General features: G+C 39.6%; 1 protein-coding gene across 1 annotated transcript in view; it reads left to right on the top strand.

Moving 5' to 3' along the window:
* Positions 1-20,346, top strand: part of RFC3 (replication factor C subunit 3) — a 145,518-nt gene extending 125,172 nt beyond the window's left edge. The window contains exon 9 of the mRNA XM_032150499.2: positions 19,875-20,346. Within this exon, the coding sequence (XP_032006390.1) occupies positions 19,875-19,913 (39 nt within the window). The 3' untranslated portion in view covers positions 19,914-20,346. The remainder of the gene's footprint in view (positions 1-19,874) is intronic.
* The last annotated feature ends 2,250 nt before the right edge of the window (positions 20,347-22,596 follow it).

Below are 22,596 nucleotides of genomic sequence, written 5' to 3'. Positions count from 1 at the left end.
TACAGCAGTAGTTTCCAGACTTTTTTCTTTCAGAAACTCTTTGTACTCTTTAAAGTTATTGAGGACTCCAAAGAGCTTTTGTTAATGTGGCTTCTATCTGTACATTTCCATATTATAAATTAAAAATGATAAATACATTTATTATTTCATTTAAATACAAAATAGTAAACCCTTTACATGTTAACATAAATAACATACTTTTAAGCATGTAACTTTTCTAAAATGAAAATATTTTGTGAGAAAAATTGCATAGTTTTATATTTTTATAAATCTCTTTAATAATTACCCTAATAAACAAATCTACTGCACGTGCAGTTCATAAAATATGTTGCTATGGATGAAGTGTATGAAGAAAATCTGGCCTCACAGATGTGTAGTTGGAAAAGGGAGAATCATTTTAATAGTCTTTATAGATATTATGGATATTATTCTTTGAGACTATACTAAAACTTGACAAGTGGCAGTTTCTTAAAGGTTAGTTGCAATGTGAAATCTGAACCCATATCAGTGAACTTTTTGTACTCAGCTATAATAAAATCTGTTGGCACTTTGTACAGATCTTTTACATGTTCATGATTTCATTTGGAAATGCACTGATATTTGAAAGTATACGTTCATCAAGATATGCATATCTGCTAAATGATGACATGTTCATCTTATGATGTCTTAAACCACATTTACTAACATCACCAGTGACCTCATCTGAAAATTGGGATACCATCAAGCTTATAATGCAACATATATGTTGATATGGTTTGGCTCTGTGTCCCCACCCAAATCTCACCTTGAATCGTAATAATCCCCAAATGTCAATGTGTCAAGGGTAGGACCAGGTAGAGGTAATTGGATCATGGGGGTGATTTCACCTATGCTGTTCTCATGATAATGAGTGAGTCTCATGAGATCTGATGGTTTTATAAGCATCTGGCATTTTCCCCTGCTTGTACTTATTCTTCTGCTGCCCTGTGAAGAGGTGCCTTCTGTCATGATTGTAAGTTTCCTGAGGCCTACTCAGCCATGCGAAACTATGAGTCAATTAAACCTCTTTTCTTCATAAATTACCCAGTCTCTAGCAGTTCTTTATAGCAGCATGAGAATGGACTAACACAGTAAATAGGTACTGAGAGTGGGGTGCTGCTATAATGATACTCAAAAATGTTGAAGCGACTCTGGAACTGGGCAACAGGCAGAAATTGGAATGGTTTAGAGGGCTCAGAAGAAGACAGGAAAACGTAGGAAAGTTCAGAACAAGATGTGAGAAAGTTTGGAACTTCCTAGAGACTTGTTGAATGGCTTCGGTCAAAATGCTGATAGTGATATGGACAATGAAGTCCAGGCTGAGGTGGTCTCAAAAGGTGATGAGGAACCTCTTGGGAACTGGAGCATAGGTAACTCATGCTGTGTTTTAGCAAAGACACTGGTGGCATTTTGCCCCTGTCCTAGAGATCTGTGGAACTTTGAACTTGAGAAGGATGATTTAGGGTATCTAGCAGAAGAAATTTCTAAGTGGCAAAGCATTCAAGAGGAAGCAGAACATAAAAGTTCAGAAAATGTGCAGCCTGGCGATGTGATAGAAAAGAAAAACCCATTTTCTTGGGAGAAATTCAAGTTTGTTGCAGAAATTCGCATAAGTAATGAGGAGTGAAATGTTAATCACCAAGACAATGGGGAAAATGTCTCCAGGGCATGTTAGAGACCTTCATGGCAGCCCCTTCCATCACAGATCCAGAGACCTAAGAGGGAAAAATGGTTTTGTGGGCTGAGCCCAGGGACCCCCTGCGCCATGCAGCCTTGGGACATGGTGCCCTGCATCCCAGCTGCTTCAGCTCTAGCTGTGGCTAAAGAGGCCAAGGTACAGCTCAGGGCATTGCTTCAGAGGGTTCAAGCTTTAAGCCTTGGTGGCTTACCCGGGTGCACAGAAGTCAAGAATTGAGGCTGGGGAACCTCTGCCTAGATTTCAGAGAATGTATGGAAATGCTTGGATGTTCAGGCACAAGTTTGCTTCATGGGTGGAAACTTCATGGAGTACCTCCGCAAGGGCAGTGTGAAAAGCAAATGTGGGTTTGGATCCCCCAAAGTCCCCACTAGGGCACTGCCTAGTGGAGCTGTGAGAAGAGGGCCACTGCCCTCCAGACCCCAGAATTATCAATCCACCAACAGCTTGCCCTGCATGCCTGGAAAAGCCTCAGACACTCAATGCCAGTCTGTGAATTCAGTCAATAGAGGGGCTGTACCCTGCAAAGCCACAAGGGTGGAGCTGACCAAGGCCATGGGAGCCTCCCTCTTGCATCAGCATGACCCGGATATGAGACATGGAGTTAAAGGAAATCATTTTGAAACTTTAAGGTTTAATGACTACCCTATTGGATTTTGGACTTGCATGGGGTCTGTAGCCCCTTTGTTCTGGTCAATTTCTCCCATTTGGAATGGGTGTATTTACCTAGTTCCTGTACCCCCATTGTATCTAGGAAGTAATTAACTTGCTTTTGATTTTGCAGGCTCATAGGCAGAAGCAACTTGTGTTGTCTCAGGTAATACTTTGGACTTGGACTTTTGGGTTAATGCTGGAGTGAGTTAAGACTTTGGGGGACTGTTGGAAGGACATGATTGTGTTTTGAAATGTGAGTACATGAGATTTGGGAGGGCCAGGGGTGGAATGATATGGTTCATCTCTGTGTCCTCATCCAAATCTCACCTTTCCCCACATGTCAAGGGTGGGACCAGGTAGAGATAATTGGATCATGGGGGCAGTTTCCCCCATGCTGCCCTCATGTTAATGAGTGAGTTTCATGAGATCTGATGGTTTTATAAGTGCCTGGCATTTTCCCCTGCTTGCACCCATTCTCTCTCCTGTCACCCTGTGAAGAGGTGCCTTTTGCCATGATTGTAAGTTTCCTGAGGCCTCCTCAGTGATGCGGAACTGTGAGTCAATTAAACCTCTTTTTTTAATAAATTACCCAGTCTCAGGCAGTTCTTTATAGCAGCCTAAGAACAGACTAATACACATTTTCCAAAATCAGCAATTACAAAGCTAAACATTTATCATTTACATTAAGCACTGTACTCAAGTCTGAATAACAATAGTTTATGTATTGGTTATTCTTTCAAATTAAAATAATATTCCATGCAAATGTGGCTCACAACTCAAACATTTGGCTGAGTGCTTTTCCTTATGACATGATTGTACTGTGGTGTGCAGTAGAAGTGCTTTAGGTGCACGTGATGATTAATTTTATGTGTCAACTTGATTAGGCCACAGTGTGCCCAAATATTTGGTCAAATATTATTCTGGGTTTTTCTGTGAGGGTGTTTCTGGATGAAATTAACATTTAAATAGGTAGACTGAATAAAGCAGATTGTCCTTCCTAATGGGGGTGAGCCTTATCCAATAAGTTGAAGACTTGAATAGAACAAAAAGACTGACCTTTCCAGGTAAGAGAGAATTTCTCCAGCTTCTGACTACAGATCGTGGGACTTGCCTGTCTCTCTCTGCTTTCTCTCTCTCTCTCTTCCTCTCTCTCTCTCTCTCTCTTCCTCTCTCTCTCTCTATACACACACACACACACACACACACACACACACACACACACACATCGTTATGGTTTGGTTTCTCTGGAGAAATCTAGTACAGTGCACTTCCCATTTAATTCCATAGAATATTAAAAATTCATGTACTTAGATTTTAGAGTTGATAAAATTAATAACTGTTACTGTTTCATCAGGGATGTTCTTAAATAAAAGTGGTTTTTAAAATTTTTTACTGTGACTGTGTAGCAGTAAGGAATAAAATGACTGCTAGTACAATTTTGGTGCCTCTGGCTAAGGCACTAGCAGTTTTAGCTAATGTTGATTTTGCACTATTAGTAAAAATATCGATATAATGAAAAAGGAAAAAAAGTCTTTGTATTATTATAAAAATAGTGTTGACCTGTGGATCCCTAAAAGGGTTTTAGAGACTCTCTAGGGGTCTGCAAACCATATTTAGAAAACCAGTGGAATAAAGAAATACTCCTTTCACCAAAATTTCTAAGCTTCTAACTTGATAATTTGGGCTTGCCCCAGCCGTGTTCCCTGGCAACATGAAAGAAAGCGTCTGTAGTTAGGAAAGAATGAGGCCAACACACAGGTCAATTGAGCTGAGAGAAGAAGAGATAGCTCTGATAACATCTTTTTCTATCTTGGATTTAGCCTTGCCTGAAGCAAGAGCTGGACTTTCTGCTTAACAGAGCCAATGTATTCTCTCTCTCTTCTCTCTCTCTTTCTCTCTTTTAAACCTAATCCAGTGTTAGGTTTCTTCTCCTTATAGCCAAAATATTTCTATAAGATGGTCCCATCTCATTCACCCAATTTCCTCCTCTAGTTTGGTATTCACCGTAAGCTCTTCCAAGGTTTCCACCCACATGTTTACTCTTCTCTTCACTTATTCCTCATGTGGTTCTTCCTCTCCATGCCATACAACTTCTACCTGTGGCTGCCAAAGTTCTTGAAGACTTCCCTGATGTCTCCAGCTCACTCTGATGGCTCTTCTTTTTTTTTTTTTTGGAACTCTGTCATGCTCCTATCAATAGAAAAGTTTTCGGTGGTAAATCACTCCCTGATTTTCTTTTCTAATGGGTTTTGGTCTTGTCATTCTAACTAGAATGTTAGTTTCTTAATGGCAGAGGTCACATTTAAGTACTCTTTGCATATCACCGGGTATACTATAAGTACATTTTTTTTTTTGAGATGGAGTCTCGCTCTGTTGCCCAGGCTGGAGTGCAGTGGCATGATCTCGGGTCACTGCAACCTCTGCCTCCTGGTTCAAGCGATTCCCCTGTCTCAGCCTCCCGAGTAGCTGGGACTACAGGTGCATGCCACCATGCCTGGCTAATTTTTTGTATTTTTAGTAGAGACGAGGTTTCACCATGTGAGCCAGGATGGTCTCCATCTCTGGACCTTGTGATCCGCTGGCCTTGGCCTTTCAAAAGTGCTGGTATTACAGGCATGAGCCACTGCACCCAGCTGTAAATAACTTTTTTTTTTAAACCAAGGGGATTTTGTTTTTCTCACATTTCTTAGAAAAATTTCTTCCTTAGTTGACTAAATGGAGAAATTACCTTTCGAAAGGTATCCACAGGCAGCCTTCTGGAATAAAGGAAAGGTTTAGAGTAAATCACCTAATAGAACCACTGGCAAATCTCTATGGTTTCAAACCCATACAGGTGTTTAATATAATAACAAGTTGACAAATCAAAGATAATAATAGCTGCTATTTACTAAGTGACTTCTATGTGATAAGCAGTAGCTGAGATTCTTTGCATAAATTATCTTTAATTTCCACAATAACCATGAAAGGGAGATATTATTATCATTATCTTATAGCTGAGGAATTTGATCCGGAGAGCTTAAATAACTATTCCAAGGTGGCATATAGCTTATCAATTGGAAGTCAAGATTCACAGTCATTGGCTTTAAGGCATGTAATTGTTCCATTTACATATGTTGTAAACACTCCCAAGAATAACACTGGATTCAATTGAACATTCATTTGTTGAATGCCTACTAATGTAAAGCACTGTACTTGGTGCCACAAGAGATTCTGAAGTGAGAAAAGAGCTCATGGTTTAGCTTGTTTATGTTTGGAGAATATTTTTCTCAGCAAGCAGTCAATAGACTTGAACACATAAGTGCACAATCCTCATTAAAATATGGTAACCAGCTCCCAAGAAGCAGAAGGGAATGACATGTGCCTTGAGGATTCATTTTTATTGAAAAATCATCTAAAAGCAGTACTCTTTAAATCTCTTTCTAAATTGATCTTGAAGACTACTGATAATGGAAGCAACTGCAGAGAAAGAATACCAGAACCATATGATGTGTAGAAGGAACACATACTTTGGAATCTGAAATAGGAATTTTTGGAAAGTGGGAAAAAGTTCAATTTTATTAGACTATATCTTAGCCAGTTCTGAATCTCAGGTTTTCATCTGCAGTTGCTGTAATATCTGTCTCACAGGAATGTTGAGCTGATTAAGTAAGTAGGAATAAAGAATATTGTTCACATACAGAGTTGGTGCTAAGTAGAAATCCCACTACTTTCCCCGGTGATCGCTTCAAATCACCCTCTTAACAACCACAACCTTGGATATGAGAAATGAATGTTTTGGTCCTAGCTGAAAGGGAGATGATGGCCCTTTTCTCTAGCCTCCAATAAAAACTCAAGAACAACCTGTGTGGCATTCTTGCTTGGGCCACTCCTTGAAAATCATGAGGGACAGGATCTCACTCCTCCCAAAGTATCTTCCTAGGCAAATTCTTAGAAAGATTTTTTTTTCCTATCACAATTTAATTCCTATCAGAATATCTTTGTAATTTCCAGCCCTTGGTCGCAGATCTGTTCGCAGAAGCTACCTAGAAATATTTCATTCCTTTGTATGGGGAGACATTTACATATTTGAAACCATAAATCTGCTCTTATAAAAAATTGGCTAAGTAAACTCTTCTTTGACTGTGTAGAATAAACATGCATACAGTTGTCTTTGAAGTCGTTAGCTCACATTGAAAAGAAGAAAAAGTTTAGAAGAAATTAAATATATAATTTTGGGGGAAAATTTATCTACAATTTTAGCTCATAGTTTACAATTCCTATATGACTGTTTGGAAGGTATTTATTTTAGAATGGATAGATGTTCCTTATTAACCTGTAGGAGGGATTTGTGAATATTCTGTTGCTCTGAATTTTTAGCGGTCTAGATCTAGGCTGGATTTTGAGAAATATAAAAGAAAAAAATTCCTCTTTGGAGTGTGGTGTTACTCTTTAAAAAACAAAAAGCACAGTGAATAAAAGGAAAACCCAGTCATTTCTCCTGGAAGCCTTTTAATAGTGACTCAATGGCAATGTTGTGGTTGAAATTGTTGCTCCTAGATAATGAGAAAAGTTAAAGCTGTCTTCTCAACAGTGAGTAGAAAAATCTTTTAAATTTTAGAGATGTCATAAGTATAGTCTTAAGAAAACTGTTGGGAAAACAGTATCTTGTTTTATTTGCTTATTTCCTGAGGAACAAAAATGATTGCCATTTTACAACTTTATCCCTATAAAGTTGTAGCCTTCATGATGACATAATTCCCAAAGTCAGCTAGAATCCCGAGAATCAAAGAAGAAACTGAAATCTAATTACAGAGAACAAATGCAACAGGTCAGTTCTATTTCCATACATTTTTGGTTTGCCTAGTTCCCTAATTTTTCATACTTCTTTTTAGTCTATTCATTTTTTGCTTAAAAATTGAATGGAATTTTGACGTGACATTTTAAAATAAATTTTTAAGAAGCATAAAACTAAAAACCTACTTGGAGAATTATAAGTGTTAGGTAATACATACAGTGTTAAGCAGAGTTTTACTAATTGGAGAATTTTACTTGTTCCTTTTTAAGTTTAAAAGGTAGGTGTTGCATAACTCTGAAAATCTGAGATGATGAGAAGACCTCAGGCATGTTCTAAAAACAAGATTTTAAAGGAATGTCAAGTATGACACTAAGAAAATAGTTTAAAATTTGTAATTTCCTTTCACCTAGCTCCCAATCCAGAAAATAATTGACCAAAAAAATTGATAGCAACCTTGTAAAGAGTTAAGGTAAAAAAGAATAACCTCTCATTATCTTTGTTTCTCAAGCAAAATATACATTTTAGTAAACAGATTTTGGGGGAAAAGATGGAATATCTACATTTACATGACATTAATAGAGGGCACAATTATTAGAGTTTCATAAGTGTAGGTAAGGAAAAAGATCACCATTCACAAATGTAAATTTTTGTCATTTTGAGAACATAGAAGACCCCTGAGTGATGGTCATTTCATCAAAGGTCCATGAGCTTTGTATTCCAGGCCACAGAGGCCTTCCTTCACAGTGCTTGGACTGTGATAATCTGACTATGATTTGAGGTTAATCAGGCCATTATGTGCAAAATTTGAGGATAGGGCCGACTTATCACAATCTACTTCCATTTTCATGAAGCCTGTCTTAGTTCATTCAGGCAGTTATGATAGAATATAATAGTCTGGGTAGTTTAAACAACAAACATTTATTTCTCACAGTCTGGAGGCTGGAAGTCCATGATTAAGGGTGCTGGCAGATCAGGTGTCTGCTGAGGACCCACCTCCTGGTTTACAGACAGCCATCTTCTGGTTATGTCCTCACAAGGCAGAGATTAGAGAGCGAGCTCAGGTCTCTGAATCCCCTTATAAAATCACTAATCTCCTCAAGAGGGCTCCATCCTCATGACCTAATTAATTCTCAGAGACCTCATCTCCAAATACCATCACACTGGGGATAAAGGCTTCAACATATGAATTTTAGGGGAACACAAACCTTCAGTCCACAGCAAAGCCCATTGCTTACTGTTACCTCTTTTCAAAATTCAGCACTAAGCTTAATATTGATGTCTCTCCAGCAAACATTTTACTTAAGTTGAGATTCAAACCAATTGAATGGGGCTCAGCAATTTGGTTTGGCTATTTCTCATGCAGCCTCTCTACATGGCCGTGTGTGTGGCAAAAACTCTAAATCTTATGGTGCTAATTTCCCCTCCGGTGTCTAGAAATGGTTTCAGAAAGAATGATTACATCACTGAGCTACCAAGACAGAAACATTATAGGGTTAATGAACAAGAGTGAAGAAGGAGAAATGAAGCCTTCTCAGAAGCAAGCTACAGGAAGATTAATGTGTGAAATTCTACAAACTAACCAAGTTTAAGGAAGCAGTTGCAAGAGATAAATGATGAAGGACTTTAAAAAAAAAGGTTTAACTCTGCTTAACAATGATATTTATGGGTATTTTTTTTCCTTATGCTGCTAGTACAAGCTACAAGTGAAAGAGTAGAATGAAAACAGCTAAAAAAATTTGCTACAATGCAACTAGCTGTCAGGTAGGAAGAGTATATCTACATCATAAACAGGTGGTTACCTGAAGGAAGAGCGTGAGAGGGAAATAAATCTTTTATTCACTTTGACTATAAACCTAATCCTGATCTCACTCCCTCCTGACTAGTCCTTACCCTGCCTCTCAAAAGCACTGATTTTGCTCAACTTAAGTGTTGCCCAGTAAGTTTTAAAATTATCAAATTAGCTGGCTAATTTAAACATAAGCAAGTGATTGAACTTAAACATGAATGTACTTTAAGAAGTAGCTTAAAGTATATTCTGGCCGGGCGGGGTGGCTCACGCTTGTAATCCCAGCACTTTGGGAGGCTGAGGCGGGCGGATCACGAGGTCAGGAGATCGAGACCACGGTGAAACCCCGTCTTTACTAAAAATACAAAAAATTAGCCGGGCCTGGTGGTGGGTGCCTGTAGTCCCAGCTACTCGGAGAGGCTGAGGCAGGAGAATGGCGTGAACCCGGGAGGCGGAGCTTGCAGTGAGCCGAGATTGCGCCACTGCACTCTAGCCTGGGCGACAGAGCGAGACTCCGTCTCAAAAAAAAAAAAAAAAAAAAAAAAAAAGTATATTCTACGGCTAATACGGGTTTTCCTCAAGAAATAGGTTTCGCAGCCAAATAACTTCATGATGCTGGGCTAAACCAATTAAATTTGCCCCACGCACCAGCCAGATGTCTCAGGGGCTTCAGGAGGCCCACGTGCAGGCCATGTGCAGGAGAATGCAGCATCTCCTAAACAACTTTCTATCACTGCCCCAACTTTTCCAAACGTTTAAGGAGGAGCCTAATCTATAAAGTGTTGGTTAATAATGCATCTCTCAAAATATAAATAAATTACAGCATTCTTCAAATAGAAAAAAAATAACAAAGTTTAACAACTGTATCATTCACCAAATCTCTACTATTTCTCCTCTTCTTTGATCTATTTGTTTGCCATTCAACTCTTTAAATAAATGCAGACCTCTCTGCCAGTGTCCACCAATGTGTTAAAAATCCCCCTCTATCTTGCCTCCTCTTGGAAAGACACACAGAGGACACAAAATAAAGAGAAAAGATTAAAGTGTATTTTCCTTTCTTGCACTGAGGTTAATTAAAAATACATCAGAAATATTGAAACATAAAAATCAGAACATTGGATTGGAAATTAGTGGTTGGATTTCTAGGAAGGGTAGGTTAAAGTCCTAAGTATTAGTTTAATCTCAGACGTAATCACAGCAGTGATTTCTGGGCCCACGTTGGTATAAGATATTTCCTGATGGCAGCTTGTGAATACAGACGAACACAGCAAATTGTACATCATCTCAGGAATACTGAAGCCCAAACTAATAAATTTCCCTAAACTCTTCTAAACTAGAAACATATGCTACAGGAGATGTTCTAACCTACAAATAAAATACATTATCTCATACCAAAAAGTATTTCCATATGCCCAAACCTTAAATGCATGACTGTTATGTAGTTCAGGGATTTTGTTTCTTAGAACTTCTGTATCAAGAACACATAAAGGAGAGTGTGGAGTCCCAGGAGGCTCTTCCCACTCTTAGCTGTGTGAAGCTGGGTAAAGCACTAGATGTCTAGTGAGGCTGTTTTTGATTGTTTGTAAAACAGGAAAATAATCCCTGCTTTAAGTATCCACACATATGTCCTGATAATCAAATGAGAAAATTTAGAACATAATAAATTGTAAAGTTGTATATGTGTGTTAGTTGTGAATAGGATATAATCTTGTACATCTCGCTTTTTTCCTTTCCTTCTGTCTGTATGTTTAGATCTATGCAGGGATCTAATGTCTGTCTGTATATATCTATTTATCTTCTCTATCATCATCTCATCATTTATCATCCAACATTTATCTACCTACTATCTATTATCTATCATCTATCTATCCATGATCATCATCAACTATCATCTATTTATCTACTTACCTATATTTAAACATGTCCTTTTGTTATGCTTCTGTATATATACAACTGTATTGGTGAGTTTTTTACAGGTTTCAAAGATGACTATAAATGTGTAGGTTATTTATTTCTTTCTCTTAATATTCTGAAGCATCCCGAAGACTAGGTCAAAAAATTATGGTGAAAAGCTGAAGATAGTAATTTATTTGCATCAATTTTCCCAGAGCCTCATTGGATGATCAAGGCTACATTTCTTTTCTTCTTTATCGTTATAAAGTATTAGTTATGCCAGAGAGGAGAAAAACATAATTGGATTATTTAGGACCTATATTTTGTAATGTCACCTAATTTTATAATATAACAGGTACCATTATGGCAATGCGAAATAAAACATGGGATGAAGTTGCTCAGGATGCAGAGCAGTGTGGTTGGTGTGCATGTTGCCCTGTTTAGTACCACTTACGACTACTGAATATTCTACCAATGTGCACAGAAATGGGCGCCATTTGTTTTGGAGTAACCTGGAAGAATGAGGCCCAATTCTGCTGTTTTAAAGGATGAATAGTTCTTTTGAAAGCCAAATACATAACTGTGAGGCCCGGAAGCTCTAAGTTCACTTAGACAAATATGTCACTGTGATGGCTGGTCTTTAGCACAAGCGCAAGCCCACTGCATTGATTGTCCCAGAACTCAATGAAGTCAGACGTGAAGGTCTTCTGTACACCGTGGATGGTGTACAGATGGGGAGAGGAGGGCAACCCCTCAAAGCCTGGAGTCCTTCTCCAGTCTTGCCAGTCTCCCAGGCTGGCCAGGTGGCAGCTGGTCTGCCTACTTCTCTTTCTTTTACAGGTTGTTCCTGAACTTTTACTATTGTACCATACTCTGCTGTAGGAAATTAGGAATACAATGGTGAACCAGGCAGATGCTGCACCTGTCTTTATAAATCTTATATCCTAGTAGAGATGAGAGTTTTAAAAAAATCATACTAACAAAATCAGACTCCAAATTATTATAAATGCCAAGAAGGAAATTAATAGACTGAAAGAACAAATAAAATGTAGGTGGTTCCATGGATAGGGAGATCAGAGAGGGACGCTCTGAGGAGGTGAGAGTGAAGTTAAGACACCAAAATAGGTCTCAGATTAAATGCCAGAGCACGAAGAAGTTTCTGCTGGAAGAGGGTGATTGAATGTCGCAAGTAAAAGAAACGTCAGGTACAAAGGCCCTGAGGTGGGAATGGGCCAGGCCGTTTGGAGTGTAATGGCAGGGTCCCATCTAGGGAGTACAGCTGTAGCTTTTGAATTGTCATAGACCCATGCCCCAGGAGCAGTGAGGAAAACAAGTGAGTGGGGATTTCTGGAGGTATTTGCACTTTGCTCCTGTTCTTATAATCCAGTGGAGCTTTTCAAACTGAGATGGATGTGTTCCAGTATTTTCACAACTGACATGGTTGTACCAGATCAAACTGGATGAGTCTCAGCCCCGAGAGTTGGAGTTTTTCTGAACATACTTTGGAAACGTACTCCATGCAACAGCATAGAGATGGAAAACAGAAGGCATTTTTCAGAAACAGGAAATAATCTTATTTATTATAGAGAGAGTGTGGGATGATGTCTGGTTTCCAGTAAGGCTTGATGTGGCTTCTGGGAAGATTGTGGAAAGCTCTGAATTCCAAGTATGTTTTTAACCCACCATAATGTTGACACCAGCAACTTGACCTTACTTGCAGGGATGAACACCATGAGCATCCTGGCTGCCCTCTGCATCCTGGCTGCCCTCTGCATCCTGGCTGCCCTACCCCCATCATTACCTGGCACTTCCCATTTGCCTCCATGATCTAGGACATGCCTGGTATTGCAGAGGGTCTCCAAGGCCATGCTGGCATTCATTCTGACTAGTTGGTGTTTATTCATTACTGTTTATTAACTATTTTAAATGTCACTTATATTAGTTCCACAGAACTATTATTTTAAAAAATTCTGCATTTAAATAGGTTCGGAGATACAAGAAAGACATAAGATTCTGTGTCTCCAGAAATGCTTGAGAGCCTCTTTCACCCCAAGTTGCGGCTCAGGGACCCAGAGATCCACAGAGTGCCCTTTGGTTACACTCCTGATCTGCTTCAGTGACTTTATTTAAATGTCTTTTGTGTTAAATTCCTCCCACATGTAAGCCACCTCCACCCTGTGGTCTCTGCTCTCCTTCTAAAACACAACTACGATTAGGTTATTTCCCTGCTTACAAACTCGGTAACTTCTCATGCCTGCAGAATACAGGCCAAACTCTTTATTAAGGGCTTCCAAGACTCTGCAAATGGTTACCTCTCCACACGTCAACACCCGTTATTCCCAGTTCTTCCCTCAAGGCCCCTGTAACCTAGACATAAATGACTATTTTGAACGCAGCAAAGACTTCATAGCTCTTGGCTTCCTCTTGATTCCCTTGCCATAGACCCCTGATCTTGCAGACCCCAGCATAAACTGCATTCTTCCTATGAAATCATTCTCAGTCTCCTCACTCCCAGTGAGTCTCCCCACTCTCAGCTCTCATGGCAATTTGTTTACATCCAGAACATTTATCTCAGGCCCAATTGTGCTTATTGTTAGCCTTGTCCATTTTGGTCGCCACCAGACAGTGATCTCTGGCACTACATAGTGTTCATCTCCTAATGACCCACCCTGCCCCTTCCTCTACCACCAAGGTATGGCTTTATACATTGCACCCATTTGCTGTTTTTTGTCAACCTAGGCTAACTGTGTCAGGCCATTCTTGCACTGCTGTAGAGAAATTCCTGAGACTGGGTAATTTATAAAGAAAAGAAGTTTAATTGGCTCATGGTTCTGCAGGCTGTACAGGAAGCTTAGCGCCGGCATCACTCAGCTTCTGGGGACAGCTCAGGAAGGTTTTACTCATCACAGAAAGCAAAGTGGGAGCTTGTAGGTCACATAGTGAAAGCAGGAGCAAGAGAGAGAGTGTCAGGGGAGGTGCCACACACTTTTCAATGACCAGCTCCCGTGCGAACTCACTGTTGTGAGGACACCACTGAGGGGATGGTGCTAAACCATTCATGAGAAATCTGCCCCCGTGATTCAATCACCTCCCACCAGGCCCCACATCCAATACTAGGGATTACATTTCAACATGGGATTTGGGTGGAGACAAATATACAAACTATATCAGTAACCAAAAAACAACAAAACAAAAACAAAAACAAAAATCAAGTGATGGTATTGAAAGGGCACTCAATCAGAAGATCTGGTCTTCAGGTCAGTCTCTGAACCTGAACAGATATATGGCCTTGGGCACACTCCATAAGATCAGGGGCTCTGGTACCTCAAAGGATAAATGAAGAGTCTTGCCCAAGTCTAGCTTCTCTGCAGAAACTTGAGCCCATGCCTGACCTTATATGTATAAAAATGCACTGTAATTATTTTTTAAATTTGCCTTGTTAGGCCCATTTGACACGCAGCCAGTGTTAACCTACCTTCCTTCTACTGTCAGTGAATTCTTCACCTACAAGGACTGGGCATCCTTCACCTAAGATTTCTGGTCACGTTGGGTCAATATCAAAGGTGTTTTGGGCAGTTCTTCTTATAGATTAACTGTCAGGACCTCACTGGAAAATCAGTACACAGAAGGAGAATGACAAATAGACAGCCCTGGGAGGTGCAGGCTCCCCTTCTCCCACTGCGTCAATTCACACACCCTTATTTCTCACCTAGGGCACCCCAGCAGACTGGCCTCCTGCACTCATGCCCCAGATGCAGACCCAGGTGACCCTGAACATCCAGATGTGATCATTATTGCTTGCCTGAAATCTGCCAATGATCTCTAGTGCTTTTAGGGCCACGTTTAAATGGCTCTTCATGATCTGATCCTCCCCCCTTGTCCTATGGTCACTCCGTTATTCACTTCTTATTGCAGTCCATACATCACTAGCCATTCCCTATCAACTCAGGGTGGTCCAGTGAAATCCAGTACACCCAATTAAGTTTGAATCTCAGATAAATCACAAATAATGGTTTAGTATAAGTATGCTCCAAATATTAAATGGGATGTATTTATACTTACAGTAAAACATTATTTGTTGTCTATATGAAACTCAAACTTTACTGGGTGTCCTGGATTTTTATTTGCTACATCTGGCCACCCTGCCTATTACACACATGGTCTCAAAGACCCCTGCTTGCTCCCCTGCTGTCATTTCTTCCACGGACACATTTTTCTCCCTCTCCTCCTACTTCACATTTGTGCATCATTCAGAACTCCTTCCATTTCCTCGGCAAAGCCTCCGTTACTTCCCAATCTAATTTGGATGCTTCTCTATGTTATCCTGGGCCTATGTCTAGTAATTTATTTATACAAACCTACTGTAATTATTTATTTGTATTTTTCTCTGACTCACTAAACATTTCCTGAGGGCAGGAATCATGACCTCTTCTTTTATCTATTTCTAGAAACAGAAATAGAATAACAGAATGGCTGGCACATCACAGCTGTTCAATATTGTTTGTTTGATGAATCAAATGATGTCATTTACTAGCTTTTGAAAGCACACAAAGAAAAACATACGGACAGAGGCCTAGGTTTCCAGGGTAAAGGAGAAGAAGATACCAGACATCAAAGCTGCTAACTCATTTCTGGATGGCCATATTTATGGGACAATTAAGGGGACTGCAGTTAGGAGGCAGGCTGCAGATACAAGAGGAACACTCAAGACAGCACAGTCAGAAAGCCCATGGCCAGATACCAGTGACTGAGAACATAGAGACCAGAGATTGGAAATAGTGCTTTGGAAGGCTTGCATCTCAGTAACCCCATGGAAGAATAAGCCTTAGGATAATGTGAATTTGACAGTAAAGATTAATGACCTGGCTGACAAATAAAGGCTATACCGTGAAATCTTTTCCTCTGTAAGAATTTTAGCAAAAGAGAAGGAATGGGACCATCTGGCCACACCTGTCTTAAAGAAAGTGATCTCATCAGCAATGGTCCCCAGAGGAGTCATGAACAGTGGCTTGGGAGTGTCAGGCAAGCCCTTCTTCTGGCTGTACAAAGTGATGGCGTGGCCAGTGCAGGCAGCAAGAGCTTGCAGAGGCAGGTGGTAACTTTCCTGTTTTCTCCGTAGGATCCTTTTCCCAAACTTCCTCTCCTTTCTCTAGACTGTTCGTGCCACTTCAAATCCTAATTTGAGAATTAGCCAGAGCTACTAGGGGGGATATGTAAAGGAAGATTTGATGGATCTCCCGAAGAAAGGAGATCAAAAACACAGGCCATGAACATATCAGTGCCTCAGGGTCCCAGCTCATCCTGTCTCCTTTACTTCTTCGCAGAAGCTTTCCCCCATTTTTCTGTTCTTTTCTCTCCTCTTGCTTCCTGTCAACCTAACCCCCAGCCCCACACCCCAAGTGAATGGCTTTTGGCTTAATGAATGTTTAATAATGGATAAGCTACTGTCCTACCCTTTCAGAATAAATGTTGAGAGTCTGACAAATATTCACAGCTTTTACAATATACTTCTGGGGCATATCCTAAGGAACCAATCAGAGGCCAAATATTTATGTTCACTGATGTGCATTACAATATTACAATCTGAGATGCTCGTGCAATAAAATACTATCCAACCATCAGAATAACATTTTCTGGGAATATTTAATAACAGAGGGAAATGCTTATGATTGCCATCATGAAAATCATGATAAAAGATTCTAAGTTCCAAATAGTATTATGTAGGTATGTATGTATAGATACATACATAAGACACAATGAAGCACAGGTTAGAAGCATGAGGCTTGGAGTTAGACTCTTTTAGTGACACTTTTACTGTTTTTTAGTTGAGGTTCTCTGAAAATTCACTGGGCATCAGGATGTCATTATAAAATCAGAGGAATAGAATTTGTCTAATAGAACATTTTTGTGAATTTATATGAGAGATCCTTTGTCAAATGACTAGTCCTACCCACAGCAAGAATTCAATAAGTGGTATATACATGTATAAATTTAAAATATTACTACCAAAAACATATGAAAATCTTATTACCACAGGTTACCACTGAGTAGTGGTATTACAGGTTTTTCAATTTATTCTCCATGTTTCTTTATTTTTAAGTTACATATAGTAAGTATATATTACTTTTACAATTATAATTAAAATAGTATATTAAGTAAATTAACATAAAGTTTGCAACAGCTGAGATATTTATTTTGTTTTCGTTTTTATTTTCTTTTCTTGCTAGAGACAAGATAAAAAGATCTAAGGCTATTGCCAACAACATGCCAAGGTCAAATAGGAGACTCTGTGTAACCTAATATTTCTTGGCAGACATGAAGGCTCAGGATGGCTCTTGCCTACTTAAGCAAAACCTTAATTCAGAAAACAAGTCTGTAGGAACAGTTTGTGTTATATTTATAAAACTTAAAACTACCTAAACAGTAAGATACTGTAGTTTCTGAGAATCACGCTCTGCAGTGAGGACACCAAATTAATTATCGTCGATGAAAGACTGTGTTAGTGAGAGCAAAACTTAGAGACTCCAGACACACCTTTCCCTACTCACATGCCTGATTACAAACCTCGAAATGCTCTATAGAGCAGCATGCATTTACTTAGGGACATTTAAATTTTGTTTGATATTTCCTCCATCCTCTGTTTCTGTAATGGACTTCCCTGACTTGTCTCTGTTCTGTGTTCATGTCTCTCTGTGGAATGACAGTTAATGAAGAGAAAGTGAACGTGTTATCACGGCCAACACTGAGATTGCAGGAGGAAAGATACGAAAGCCACAGGAAAGATATGAAAGCCTCACCAAAGAGGAAATAAACCACCCAAAATAAAAGGCAATTTTGTTTGTGAAATGTGAAAAATGTGTTAATCTACTTTATTTATGATGGACTACATGTTAAAGTGTGGGGTGATGAAAAGAGCCACCTTCTGTCCTCTGCCCTCCGCCTTCAAACTGGTCTTGACCATCATTGTTGTCCTTCAAATGATGAAATCGCTGCAGTAACTTTAGGGCTGTTTGCCCTGCTGCTGACCTCACTGTACACAAATTAGCCCTTCTTCTGAGGCTCAACTGTGCTATGTCCATTACCCTAGTTACTTACTGCTCACAATCTACATAATGTGACAAATCACGAAACATGAACTAGTAAAATGTGTATTTATAAAGGAGGCAATACCATTATTGTTTTCAGAGGAGACGACAGTATGTCTAGAGAGCTCATGAAAAATAGAAGAGATAGAAAATGGATATTCCAAAGCCTAGACTTTTTAAAAGCAGTTATCAATCATCAGCTATAATGAAAAGAATGTGATTCACAAGAGTGGTTCTTCTGTGAGCCAGATGGGTGTGGATTCCATTCAGAAGTAGTGCATAGTCCCCAAACTTGCACCTCACTTGAGCCCTGGATCCCTAAATCATTCTGTTTTTGTCCAGAGTTTCACAAGGTTGATTTTGAAAATGTTTCCACCAGCTGTGGCTATGGGAATCACAGTGGGAAATAAACACCATAGCATCTTCCCCATCATCCCCATCTCCTCCTTAGACAAAACACATTTTCCCCTAAATGCTAACTGGGCTGTCTGCCTCCAGCATAGACAATCTTTTACATTTGTACCACAAAGTAGTTTTAGCTGCCTGGACCACATCACCAATTGAATAGTATGATGTTTTGGGTAAGGGCAGAGTAGTGGGTTGAATGTTGATCCCCAAAAATATAGGTCTATGTCCACTTCTCTAGAAACTCTGAATGTCACTTTATTTGGAAAAAGGATATTTGCAAATATAACTAAGTTGAAGGTCTTCAGATAAGATCACCCTGGCTTATACAGGTGGTCTCTATATCCAACGAAATGTGTTATTTTAAGAAACACAAAGAGGACAGACAACTAGGAGGGAGTGTAAACCTGGAGGCAGAGATTGGAGTGATGTGGCCACAAGCCAAGGGATGCCACAGAAGTTGGAAAAGTTGGAAGAGAGAAGAAACAATCTTCCCTAGAGTCTCTGGGGGAAGTCTGGCCCTGCTGACACCTTGAATTTGAACTTCTGGTCTCTACAATTATGAATCAATTTCTCTTGTTTTAAGGCATCTAGTTTGAGATAATTTGTCAAAGCTACTTCAGGAAACTCAGAGAAGCAGGTTCTAGAGTTACCAAATGAGGATTATAGTCCCAAATTTGATATGGCCTTGGGCAAGTTGATAAACCTCTCTACAGTCACATCTGTAAGGTGAGGATGATAAAAATAATACAGTCATGAGCTATTTGGTCAATGACAAGGTAGTCCTATGAGATTGTAATACTGTATTTTTATTGCACCTTTTTTATGTTTAGATACATAAATACCATTGCCAACAGTATTCAGTACAGTAACATACTGTGCAGGTTTGTAGCCTAGGAGCTATACCAAATAGTATAGGCGTGTAGTAGGCTATCCTATGTAGCTTTGTGTAAGTACACCCAAGGACGTTCACACATGGACAAAATCGCCTTATAGTGCATTTTTCAGGAAGTATCTCTATCGTGAAGCAATGTAAGATGGTATGTTCCTCACACGGGTATTATGAGATTTAAATAAGATGTCTATATATTATTGTTATTGCATTTTTATAATGAAAAGGCCGAGGAAAGGGGTTTGCCTTAAGAAGGGAAGACAGTCCTCTAGAGGTGTATTGGATCACCACCTCTTATCAGATAGAAACTATCTTCAGCATTTAAACAGTGGTTCTGTTTTAGCATGTACCTAGCACATTTTGAAATATCCTAGAGTCTGTTTTCTGTAAGCACCTGGACAGGGCTTTGCAGGTGTCTCTGACATATGGCCTCAACTTGACCCATTGAGTGGACTGACCTAGTTTCACCACCATCTCTTATATTCCGCGTACTCTTTAATGACATTGAATATTTACTTGTCTTTGCCTTATTTTCTTCATTCATTCGTAGCTTGCTCCTGAGCCTTAAATTACTTTGAAGTGTATTACACATCCTTTGTATCCTCTATGGAATCTCATTCATAGTAGGGTCTGTGATAAACAATTGATTGGATAGTGAATATCTCTTACAGGCAGGTAAGCAGGAATCAAGAAGCTGTGACATATTCTGAGGACCTCCAAAGAACAACTTGCTACTGAGTGGACTTCTCTCATCTTTTAGTATGTGAAATTTTGCAAATATAATCCACTTTGCTCTGAATGTCCTGACACCTACTTCAGAGCTCAAGATTCAGACTCCAGCCTGAATGTCATTTCCTGAGAAAATCCCTCCCTGACCCACTGTGCTGGTTAGGTCCACCTGCTAATCACATCCACAAAACCCTGTGCTTCTCCTTCAAAACACTCATCTCCTCTGTAATGATCAGATGAACTCGTGTCTTTCTCAGAGGACAATAAATTTGATGAATGGGGACCATGGAAGTTTATTTCCATCTGTATTCCTACATCTAACTCATCTCCTGGTACCTATTTGTCATGTATTTAATAAATACAACTACCTATGCCACCCTGAAATAAAATAATGTTGTTACTTTCTCTTCTTTAGCTTTGGTCTGCTATTTTCTCACAAATATTTTTTCTATGCACATTGGTTTGTCAGGGAGTAAAATGTCTGACATGTATATTATACTTTTATTACATTCAAATTACAGCTTAGGAACTTAATGGACTCAATGAAAAATACTACTTTTGGAAATGAGCACTTTGAGTTCTCAGTTTTCCTCTTCAATACTTTGTAACCCTACAGAGTGGCATGAATTTCTATAGCAGCAAGGATACAAGATCTCAATTTCTTGGACAAACCAACATGCAAGTAAATTATATTTTTTTCCAGGAAAATTTCATAGAAAAATGGGAAAGTGGCCAGGCGTGGTGGCTCACACCTATAATCCCAGCACTTTGGGAGGTCAAGGCAGGCGTATCACTTGAGCTCAGGCGTTCAAGACCAGCCTGGGCAACGTGGTGAAACCCCGTCTCTACTAAAAATACAAAAAATTAGCTGGGCGTGGTGGTGCCGCTTGTGGTCCCAGTTACTCGGGAGGCTGAGGTGGGAGGATCACTAGAGCCCAGGAGATAGAGGTTGCAGTGAGCTGAGACCACACCACTGCACTCCAGACTGGGTGACAAGAGTGAGACTCTACCTGAAAAAATTTAAAAAAAAATTAAAAAAAGGGAAAACATTAGGGATAAACTAAAGTTACCAAATTTATTAGCATGGGGATAAAGACCTAATTAAGAGAAGCCAATGAAATTTTATCTTTTTCTAATACCCAGTTAGTATTTTCCATACTGTATTCTGTGGAGTGCCAGTCCTTGAGATGATCCAGGTAAAGGAGCTTAATGAGTAAGTTTGTTTAAGAAACACTACTATCTATGATCTCTTCTGGAGAGTACAATATATATGAGTCCATTAAATGCTCTGCAGAATCCTACCATTGAGAAATTTTCAACTTAGTTTAAACCAGCAATTCTTTCTTTCTTTTTTTTTTTTTTTTGAGGTGGAGTCTCGCTCTTGTCACCCAGGCTGGAGTGCAGTGACGCGGTCTTGGCTCACTGCAACCTCTGCCTCCTGGGTTCAAGCGATTCTCCTGCCTCAGCCTCCCAAGTAGCTGGGATTACAGGCACATGCCACCACGCGCAGCTAATTTTTGTATTTTTAGTAGAGATGGGGTTTCACCATGTTGGCCAGGCTGGTCTTGAACTCCTGACCTAGTGATCCACCCGCCTCGGCCTCTCAAAGTGCTGGGATTACAGGTGTGAACCACTGCACCCGGCCTACACCAGCAATTCTTAAACTTGTTTAAACAAGCAGTTCTCAAACTTATTTGACCACTAACCTTATTTTATTTTAAAAAGCAAATCATACTTATTGATACCTTAATTTTATTTTAAAAAACAAGTCATACCCATTGACATCCATAAAGCTCTTTGGAATACACTTTGACAAATTCTCTGCTAGGGTAATGATGACTAAGATAAAAATGTGAATTTACAGAAAGACAAAGGTATAATGATTTTATTGTCACCCATGAAGGGTTATCTTGAGTTGATCGTGCCCCTTAACCACTACTTAGAGTCAACACCTTACCTCTCTAAAGCCAGCTCTAGTGCAATAGGCATATTTACTCCTTTTTTTTTGAGATGGAGTCTGGCTCTGTCGCCTAGGCTGGAGTGCAGTGATGCGATCTCAGCTCACTGCAACCTCTGCCTCCTGGGTTCAAGCGATTCTCCTGTCTCAGCCTCCCGAGTAGCTGGGATTACAGGTGTGCGCCACTACACCTGGCTAATTTTTGTATTTTTAGTAGAGATGGGGTTTCACCATGTTGGCCAGGCTGGTCTCAAACTCCTGACCTCAAGTGATCCTCCTGCCTCGGCCTCCCACAGTGCTGGGATTACAGGTGTGCCACCATGCCTGGCCCAGCATTTACTCTTTACAAATGTAGCTAAGAACATGGGGATTAGATGGTAACTTAACTAAATGATCAATGAGTAAGTTCACAGAATGAAGGACGGCCAGACTTTTCCCAAAGCTTAGGTTGCCTTGTTTTTAGCCAATCAATCAAAAGTTTTTCCATGTGCTTTCCATGCATAAGGTACTTAATAATCAGTAGAATAATTAGTACCCAACATTGTTGAAAAATGTTCTCAACTCCAAGGAATGATTGTGCGGACCAAACAGAAAAATTCAGAGAGGACACTTTGTAAATTATAAAGTGCTTGACTAAGCACTTTGCCAGTATATTCAGTGCAACCCTTTCAGAAAGAAGATTGTCATCAATATCCTTGAAATTGCCT

The sequence above is a fragment of the Hylobates moloch genome, unplaced genomic scaffold (genome assembly GCF_009828535.3).
Source record: "Hylobates moloch isolate HMO894 unplaced genomic scaffold, HMol_V3 SCAFFOLD_4, whole genome shotgun sequence".
Lineage (NCBI taxonomy): Eukaryota > Metazoa > Chordata > Mammalia > Primates > Hylobatidae > Hylobates > Hylobates moloch.
This window is presented reverse-complemented; position numbering and strand designations above follow the sequence as displayed.